Below are 10,916 nucleotides of genomic sequence, written 5' to 3'. Positions count from 1 at the left end.
TATAAATCATTCATATATTTAATATAAATGATTTATTTTTTTTATTCTTTTCCTTTTTCCTTTTTATTCGTTCTTTCTTTTTCTTTTTTTTCTTAATTTTTTGTATTAATATTTTTCAACAATCTTGCCACTTCATATATTTTCCTTATATATAGAATATATAGAAAAGATACTTATCCATAATTATGTATATGAAAAAAAATATAAATATAAAAAAAAAAAAAAAAAAAAAAAATCATATAAAAGGATATCCTAAAATCATTTCATCATTTAAAAAAAAAAAAAATTAACAACAAACAAATAAATAATTTATATATATGATCATATTTTCATAATGGACAGGCAAGATTGGCTAAAAAATAGAAATCATCACATTTTAAAAAATCACCAAGGATTTTTTTATTATTTATCACTTATAAATTTGCAACGAACTGCTATATGAATCCTTATTATAAGCAATACAAATAAAATGCAAATGTATGACACAAAACATGAAAAATGAAATATAAGTAAATATGTACATTTTTATGCTAAACAAATGTAGGAAAGTAAGTAATAAAATATATGAATGGATATATATACATATATATATTATGAAATGGTAATATAATAAAATATCAATAAATAATACGCATACACACACACACACACAAAAAAAAAAAAAAAAAAGAAAAAAAAAGGAATAATATTAATAACTTAACATATTGTAATAATACAATATTTTTTAAACAATATATTTACAAAAAAAATAAAAGTAACATATTTTAATTATCATTAATTATGGAATAAATAAACAAATATATAAACAAATAAATAAATAATAAGATCATATATATATATAATGTTAATGAATTAAATGCACAAAAAACGAATTACCTCAAGAAGATATATTTCTTGTTTAATACTACGGCATGCAGTTAATGTTAAAGAGCCAACATTTACTTGTATTGGTTGCTCTTTACATAAGTCTTTTGCCAAGGCTTGTACTTCTTTTGGCCATGTAGCTGACCACATTAAAGTTTGTCTATCAGGTCTAATTTGATCAACAATTTTTCTTATTTGTAATTCAAATCCCATATCTAACATTTTATCAGCTTCATCTAAAACTAGATAAGTAACCCTCATAAGGTTTGTAACATTTTGTTCTAATAAATCTATTAGACGACCTGGGCATGCAATTAAAATATGTACACCTTGTTTTAAAGCATATATTTGCCCACTTTTTGGTACTCCTCCATATGCACATGTATTTCTTATTTTCGATTCGGTAGAAAATTTGATACATTCTTGACGTATTTGTTCAGCTAACTCTCTTGTTGGTGCTAATACTAGAACTATAGGTCCATCTCCATATTTTAAATTTGGTTGAGCTAAAATATGAACAAATGCAGGTAATATAAAAGCTAAAGTTTTCCCACTTCCTGTTTCTGCTTTACCTATCATATCTTTTCCTGATAATGCAATAGGCCATCCTTGTATTTGTATAGGTGTTGGAGATACAATATTGTTATTTTTTAAGGATTTTATAACATAATCTGGAAATCCTATTTTATTAATTGACACTACAGGTTTGGGTACATTCTCACCTTCTAATATTGTAATTTTATGTTTATCTCTAATTTCTTTAACTTCTTTTGTTGACAGTTTACTTATATCTTCATGTTCTTTATAAAAATTTTTTTCAAACGGAACTAAATTTATAGTTTTCCAATCAATTGGAGCTAAATTTTTACCATAATTATTAGAATTATTATTGTAATTTGGAACATACCCTGTTCCATAATTCGCTCTATACTGTTGACCATATGCTTGGTAGTTTCCATAGCTATTATTATAATCGGGGTAAGCACTATATCTATTACTATTATTACTATTGTTGTTGTAATTAAATCCTCTCATTGTATCGTACAAATATTAAGAAAATATAATATTTTTTACTATATAAATAAATATATATATATATATATATATATATTTATATTATATGAGATGTATTTTAATCTTATATGTTGCTATGTATAATGATATAAATATATATATATATATATATATTTATATATAATATGAATTAATTTATAAAACTTTATATTATATAATTAACACCTCGTGATAAAATATATATATATATATATATTGTTTATCTTATTTGTCTTCAAGCTTATTTTATTTTTTTCAAAGTTTACATATATAAATAATATTTTAATGATATATTTTTTTATTGGAAGATTTATTTAATTAAATATTAACCTTTTCTTCTTCTTCTCTTCACTTTATTTTTTTCTTTATATATATATATATATATATATATATATATGTATTTTTTGTTTATTTTTATTTTTTTTATAAATTATTATAGCTTTTATATAACTGTAATCATTATAAGTGAATATAAACAAAAATATAAATAATAATGTTTATTTTTCTACATGATTAAATATATATTATTTTTTGATATATGAATCTTTTCTCTTTTTTTTTCTTTTTTTTTTTTTTTTGTGTTTTCTTATATATTTGTAGTAAAATTATAAAAATCATACATTTTTATATATAAAACTTATAAATAACATTTACATATATACATATAAATATTTATATATATACATTTGTTTGTAAAATACGTTATTCATATATCTGTAAAATTTAAAGCTATTATTATTATTATTTTTTTTTTTTTTTTAACATATTTAAAAGCTTTTTCACTTAAATATTAATGATTTTGTGGCAAATAATATATATATATGTATATAAAATATATAAATATATTATTATTAATAAAAAAAAAAAAAAAAAACATTAATTGTATTAAAATGGTTAAGAACATGTACTTTGTTTTTTTATATATAATTTTATAATGAATTATAAATATATATAATATATTATTATATATATATATTAATATTTATTTGTTTCTTCTATTTATATATTCTTATAAATTTATATAATCTATTGATAATTCTTTTGAAAAATTAGCATTAAATTATATGAAAAAAAAAGAAATATATAATCATATATAATTATATATATTATATTTATACATTTTTTTTTATAATTTACTTTAGGTACATTAATATTTTTATGCTAATAATATAAATATTAAAATTTATACAAGTTTATTTGCATATTATATATATAATATGGCTTTATATATAATTATATATTATATATATATACTATAATATATATAGAAAGGGAAATGTTTCAACAGTATTATATTATATATATATAATATTATATTAAAATTTTATTTATATAATAATAAAAATATTATATATAGATTACGTTCCCATGAAAAAAAAAATAACAATAATTAAAGAAAAAAAATTATAAAACAATATTTATTGTATATAAAGAAATAATTATATATATATATATATATATATATATATATATATATATATATATTGTTAAAATGATATGTATTTCATATTATTCTTTTTGTTTATAATGGAATAGTAATTATTTTATATAAAAAATTTAAAGCATAAAAAGAACAAAAAAAAAATATAAATTCTTTTAGATATTTTTATTATCCTTAATTTAGTATCTTCGTATATAATTATTTATTTATATATGAAATAAAATTATTTCTTTTTAAAAAATTAAAATTTGCTCTTTTTTTTTTTTTTCATTTTTAAAATGTACATATATATTGTTCCATTGGTGAAAAGTAACATTTTCTTAAGTACAAAATAGGCATACATATAAATATGTAGAATAATATATAACTTAAAATATAAGTCATGTATACAAAAAGTATAAATATAAACATATATATATATATATATATATATATATATATATATATATATATGTGTATTTTTTTTATATAGTATATAAATTTATAAATATGAAATAAATGAAATCACATTAAAATATATGTAACCTTAAATGTCTTAACATTCATAAAGTGCTACTATAATTTCAAAGGTCTATTATTTTATTTTAACAACAAAATAATATATATATATAACATTCTTAGGTTATAATATTTTTACTTATATATAATAACATATATAAACTGTACCTTATGAATATTATAATCAATTGTGAATGTATAAAGAAAAAAATAAAAAAAATATATAATGGGGTTTTTAAAAATCTAAAGGACTTATAATATGATATATATATATATATATATATATATATTATGGATTACGTTCCACTGATAAATTACTTTTTTTTTTTTTTTTTTTTTTTTTTTTATTTTATTTTATTTATCCAATTGTTCCTTTATAATTGTCTGATTATAATATTTTAACATTTCAATCAATATAATGGTAGTGCTCACTTATATAATTTTTTTTTTTTCCTTCTGCAATAGTGCAGTTAGACTTTTCCACCCTAGAGCATGCTTAAGTAAAATATTGTATATATTTTAGGATTATTTATCAAAAAAAAAAAGAAAATAAATAAAATAAAAATAAAATAAAATAATATAAAGTATATAAATTTTATATAAAAATTAGGATAAAATGAATTCGTTCTATTTGTTAACATGATCATAAGTCTTGTAAAAAGAATACATATATATATATATATATATATATATATATATATATTTAACATATTATATAATGATTTAAAATATAATTCCTAAGACATTATAATTTATATAAATTTTTAGATAATTTAATATATATATATATATATTTTTTTATGTTTATACATTCTTGTAATTTCTATTTATTTTTATTATTTTATTTTATATTTATTAACTGCTCATATATACATTTTAGAAAAGAAAAAAGTAATATGAATAATCATAAGAATTATTGTTATGATGGGAGCATAAAAGATGCATGTATCCATGTGAAGGAAAATCCCTCATCATATGATAATAATAATAATAATAATATAGAACATACTAATCCAATTTGGAATAATTCACCTACAAATATAATAAATACTAAAAAAATCTCAAATGTTGAACCAGATCTTCAGAAGGGTACTAAAAAATATGATTTTCATGATAGAAACCACCGAAATATAATTAAGGAAGAGGAAAATATTTTTCTACTTACATGTAAGAAGTTTGTTAATTTCACAATACACAAACGTTGCTTTGTTGTGTTAAGTATCTTGATAGGTTTTTTATTGCTTATGTTAGTAAGTATACCATTGTACGAAACTATGATTTCTAATAAAATAGAAACATCATTTGTAACCTTTGATAATAGTTTAAAATATATTAGAAATATCTATCCTCTAACATTTGAAATAAAAAAGGCAGGAGATGTCTTAACACAATCAAGTGACAAGTTAGGAAACAATACCAATCATTTTATAAATATTTATAAAAAAGATAAAACAGCTACACTTATGTTTTTTTCAGAAGATAATAATAAGGAAAATCACATATTAGATTATAATACATTAAAAGATATATTTTTTTTATTAGAATATTTTAAACAAATAACTATATTGAAAGATCAGAAAGAAATATATTGGAAGGATATATGTAAAAAATATGATACCCCTCTTAGTAATCCAAAATGTTTTGTCTTAGGTCTTTTTACAATAAGTGAACTTACAAATATAAATTATAATAATATAGAAAAATGGAATGTATTTTTTGATAAAATAATAAAAGAAGATACAAAATATATCAAACGTTTTTTTTCTCAAGCTTTATACTTTTTACCTAATTTTTTATATATCCCAAATCATTTTATTATGTATAAAATAAAGGAACAACAAAATATGCATAATATAATAAATAAAATATATACTAATATAAAAGGTCTCTTATTTGTTTATACATTTGATGATAATATACCAAATGAATTATTAGATAATTGGTATAGTAAATTAAATAACTATATACAATTAATTAATAATAATAAATTATCACATATTAATATTAAAAATCCGGATGGAACAATATATACACATATTTTAAAATACAACAAGATGTGGAATGTACTAACAATAAATGATAAACTATTACAAGATGAAGAACAAAATTCAATACTTTTAGGATTTCAATCAAATTATTTATTTATAATACTTTCATTATTATTTATATTTTTTTATATAAATATTAACCTATCAACATTTGTAACGTATACAAAAAAAATAGTTCTACTTATATGTGTATATTTATTAACCTTTTTTTCTTTATCGTCTACATTTTTTATATACTTAATATTTAAATTGTATATAATGCGTATCTTCTTGTTGAATTATTTTGTCTTGTTTTTTTTGAGTGTCTTATTTTGTTGCGTCAATATTTTTTATTATAACAAATATTGTACCTCACCCGGGAAGGATTCACATAATAATAATAATAATAATAATATATATGAAAATATGAATAACCATATTTACAATTCATCATTTCCCATTAGTGATAACCATATGGAAACTTCCTATTACCTCCAAGCAACTTATAAATCCTTATATTTTAATGGGAAAATAACATTGGTTTTAATATCTATTTATACAATAGGCTTATTTTGTAGTTACACCATTACAAAATGGTTCTGCTTAAATACCATATTTTCCCTTATATCTTTATATATTTACTATGTCTTCTTTTTTAATAACATATTTTCCTATTTATTTTATGTCAAGGAAAAAAACAACAATATTAACTATAATCCAAATGATCAAATTAAAGTAATAGATTATTCCAAGATGAATAATGAAGAAGATAAAAAAGAAATGATTATTTTTTTTAATGCACAACAAAATGTAAATAATAATAATTTCAACAATATTGAGGAAAATAATTATCCGTTCACAAATAATGATATACTTACAAATAATGATATACTTACAAATAATGATATACTTAAAAATAATGATATACTTACAAATAATGATATACTTACAAATAATGATATACTTAAAAATAATGATATACTTAAAAATAATGATATATTGAAAAATAATAATACACCCATGTATACAAAAAAATGTTTCACAAACCATTTTGACAAAATGAATACTTTTCAAAATAACACTCAATATACAGAACATAAAATGTTTAATAAACAAAAAAAATATAATGAAAAACCTTTCCACATTTTTAAAAAAATATCCCTATTACTTCTTCTCATCTTGTCATTCCTAATATTATACCTATATATATTTATTAATAATAAAACAAAATTTAGTATTTTTAGATATATGAACAAAAATTCTAATGTTAGAATGTTTATAGAAAAATTTGAAGGTATAGCTAACCATGTTATCGAACCAGGATATTTAGTATTGCCTGAATCATTTAATTATGAAAAAGAAGATAATCTAATTAATGTTGTTAAATTAATTGAACATTTGAAAAAAGAAAAATGTATTTATAATCCAATTATATCATGGATATCAACATTTGAACTTCTAAAAAATGATTGTACAAATATAGATTTTTTTGATACTCAATATGAATTAGATAATAACTCAGAAGAATGCATTAATTATAATTTACAAAATGTAGGGAAAAAAAACAAAAAATTATATTTAGAACTATTAAGTGCACAATTTTGTAAAAATATAGAGATACCATTATGTGATACATTTAATAAAATAATTTATAATTGGATTCATCATAAAAATGATGATATATATGAGAATCATATGTTTCAAATAAAAACATCTTATAACGATAATATTGATCAGATTCTTCCTCAATACCATACAATTTCTCCTCATATATTTTACGACAAATACATAAAGGTATAAAAAAGAAATATATACACATATACATATATACATATATATATATATATATATATATATATATATATATATATATATATGGAGAGTGACAAAATGTATATATACATTTATTTATTATAAAACCACTTTTTTTTATAGATGGACGAGAATTATAACCTTTTGAATAGCAGGATAGGTTTCATTTTTCATAATTACCCAAGTTCTTATAACAAAAATATAGAGACAATTGAAAAAATAAATAATGTTATTAAAAATAGTAATATAGAGAATATATATTTTTATTCAGAAACGTATGTTTTATACCAACAAGCCATGAAATTTCTTAAAGAATTCAAATTTATGTTCTTTTTTTATATATTCATCTATATTATTTCTATATATATATTTAATAAAATGGGAGTGCCAATAATCTTTCCATTCTTATTATTTAATAGTTTAAGTATGTTATATTTTACTTATTTTTTTTCTATTAATACTGACGCCATAACAATCATATTATTAAAAATAACTACTGCTATATCATTATCGAATTATCTATATTCCACTTTGTATTTTAACAAAACACAAAATGGTACTCTTCATTTTCATAATACGATAAAGAAATCGTTACCATATTTATTATTTCTAATATTATGTAAGTTATATATATTAAAAGATGGAAAAAAGAATATATAAAAATAAATAAATAAATAAATATATATATATATATATATATATATTATATAAAAAAACTTATTAAAATAGGACAAATGAATACGTAAAAAATAAAAATATTATACATTTTACTATGCTTTATACATATAATTTTATTTAATTTTTTTTTTTTTTCAGATTTAATTAGCTTTAGTGCTGGAGATTACATTTCGAATGTCGTGAGGTTGTACATCTTAAATCATGTTCTATGGTATATTTTATATTCTCTTACCATATTTTATATACACAGAAATATGTATAAATAAAAAATAATGAAATGATAATATTCTTAATACGATAATCAATTATCATAAAACATTTACAATTTTTATTACAATAATACAACCATATATAAATATTACATATATATATATATATATATATATATGTATGTATATATCTTATTAATGTTTTCTTATTTTTATAAAATAAATAATTTTCATTTTTTCTTATTAACTCTTATAAGGAATTCTCTAAAATATTCCATTTGCTCATAAAAAATAAAAATGAATAAATATAAATATATATATATACATATATATTATATATAATAATTATAGTTTTTCTTTTTGGTGACTCTAAAAAAAACGGAATACATTTTAAAATATAGCATCTAATTAATTAGAAAGATAATAAATTTGTATACAAAAAAAAAAAAAAAAAAATAAATAAATTAGAAATAATTTATTACTAATATTATAATATTATACTTTGCACACATCTGAAATAACATAAAATGAGGTGCTGCTCTGCTCTCTCATTTTTTAAGTTAAAAAAAAATATATAAGTGTTATATAAATATATTATATATATAATATATATATATATATATAATACCATTGATTTATAAATATATTTTTATTTTTTAAATAAGTTATAAATATTATTTATATGGTTCTACAAATTTTATTTTTAATTTAAAATATTTTTTATTTTTTTTATTTTTTATTTTTTTCATTACAAATAAATATATAAAAAATATATATATATATATATATATATATATATATAGATATATATTTTATTTTTACTTATAAGGGCATATTTATTTATATACTGGTTGTATATCGGCATAAAAAAAAAAAGAGGATTATTTTTTATAAAATAAAAAAAAATGAGTGGGAAATGATCAAAAAAAAAAAAATAAAAAAAAATAATATATATATATATATATATATATATATATATATTATATATGTATAATATATAGATATTTATATATTGTATAATATTATTTATATATGGTATATATAATTAGGTATTAAATATATATGTAATATATATTATATAAAATAATAACACTATTTTTTATATGTATATATATAATATATATAATAAGAGATATATATATTAATATTATTATATATATATATATATATATATATATATATATATATATATTTAATATACAATATATTTTACTACATAATATAAAAATATAAATTTATATGGATATATAAAAATAAAATGATTATATATTTTTTAAAAATATATAAAAAAATTAATTTATATTTTTTATAAATTTAAAATATAGCGAATTAAAAATAATATTATAAAAACATATTATTATATATAGCCTACATATATAATATCAAAAAGTTATAATTTTTTTCCCCCCTTTGTATTTTATATAATAACTGTTGAATTAAAAAAAGTAAAAAAAGAAAAACAAAAAGTTAAAAATAATAAAATTTTCTTTTATTATTTGATCCTGTAAAATAAGAAAAAAACGTATTTATATACAAACCTCCCTTTCAAAAGTAATACTGAAAAAAGAGCCTCCAAAAATAAATAAAATAAATAATAAACATAGTAAGGTATATATATTATATATATATATATTATATGTATTTATAATATATATATATATATATATATATATATATTGTTATAATATATAGCCAACTATTTACCATATTCTGTTTTTATTCATTTTACCTTTGAAATATAGTGTATATATATATATATATATATATATATATATAACTTCTACTTTTTTATTTTTCATATAACTTTTATATAAAAGTTGTTTTAAACAATTGAAGATGGCGACCAAAATACGTTATAGCGTCCATACTACTAATAAATTCTCTGTTTTTGACAGTGATGATAATTCAGAAGAAGAAATTGAAAATAAAGATTTAAATGAATCTCCTAAAAACGAACCAGATATAGTTTATGAGGAAAAGATTATTGATAATAGCAATGGTAAAATGATAGTGCTTATTTTTGAATATAATATTTATATATTTTTGAATGTATTTTATTATATATGATAATATAGAAAAGTGGTATATATATAAATATATTATATATATATTCATATGCATTTTATTATTTTCACCTATATATGTATCTTTTTTTATTGAACAAAATTATGTAACCTTTTATATATTTATAAGGACAATTAAGTACTCACTTTTTATTCTATATAAAAATATGTATATATATATTTATATGTATATATTTATTTATTCAAAATTTTTTTTTTTTTTTTTTTTTTTTTTTTTTTTTTTTTTTTGTTTTTGATATTTTATAATTTA

At 17.2% G+C, this 10,916-nt stretch overlaps 3 protein-coding genes across 3 annotated transcripts in view; 2 read left to right on the top strand and 1 right to left on the bottom strand.

Moving 5' to 3' along the window:
- PRSY57_1445200 (ATP-dependent RNA helicase DDX5, putative) overlaps window positions 1-1,899 on the bottom strand; it is a gene marked incomplete at both ends in the record, with an annotated part of 3,141 nt that extends 1,242 nt beyond the window's left edge. The window contains one exon of the mRNA XM_012910049.2: window positions 877-1,899. Coding sequence (XP_012765503.2) covers window positions 877-1,899 — 1,023 coding nt within the window. The remainder of the gene's footprint in view (window positions 1-876) is intronic.
- Window positions 1,900-4,656: 2,757 nt separating this feature from the next.
- On the top strand, window positions 4,657-8,639 carry PRSY57_1445100 (putative membrane protein; the record flags this gene model as incomplete). The annotated part of the gene is made up of 3 exons (XM_012910048.2): window positions 4,657-7,677; window positions 7,819-8,314; window positions 8,512-8,639. 3 exons carry the CDS (start codon window positions 4,657-4,659, stop codon window positions 8,637-8,639), a joined length of 3,645 nt encoding a protein of 1,214 aa, XP_012765502.2.
- A 1,779-nt stretch (window positions 8,640-10,418) lies between these two features.
- PRSY57_1445000 (hypothetical protein) overlaps window positions 10,419-10,916 on the top strand; it is a gene marked incomplete at both ends in the record, with an annotated part of 2,000 nt that continues 1,502 nt past the window's right edge. The window contains one exon of the mRNA XM_012910047.2: window positions 10,419-10,581. Within this exon, the coding sequence (XP_012765501.2) occupies window positions 10,419-10,581 (163 nt within the window). The remainder of the gene's footprint in view (window positions 10,582-10,916) is intronic.

The sequence above is a fragment of the Plasmodium reichenowi genome, chromosome 14, assembly GCF_001601855.1.
Source record: "Plasmodium reichenowi strain SY57 chromosome 14, whole genome shotgun sequence".
NCBI lineage: Eukaryota > Apicomplexa > Aconoidasida > Haemosporida > Plasmodiidae > Plasmodium > Plasmodium reichenowi.
Note: the sequence above shows the minus strand (reverse complement) of the source record. Positions and strands in the feature narration are given on the sequence as shown.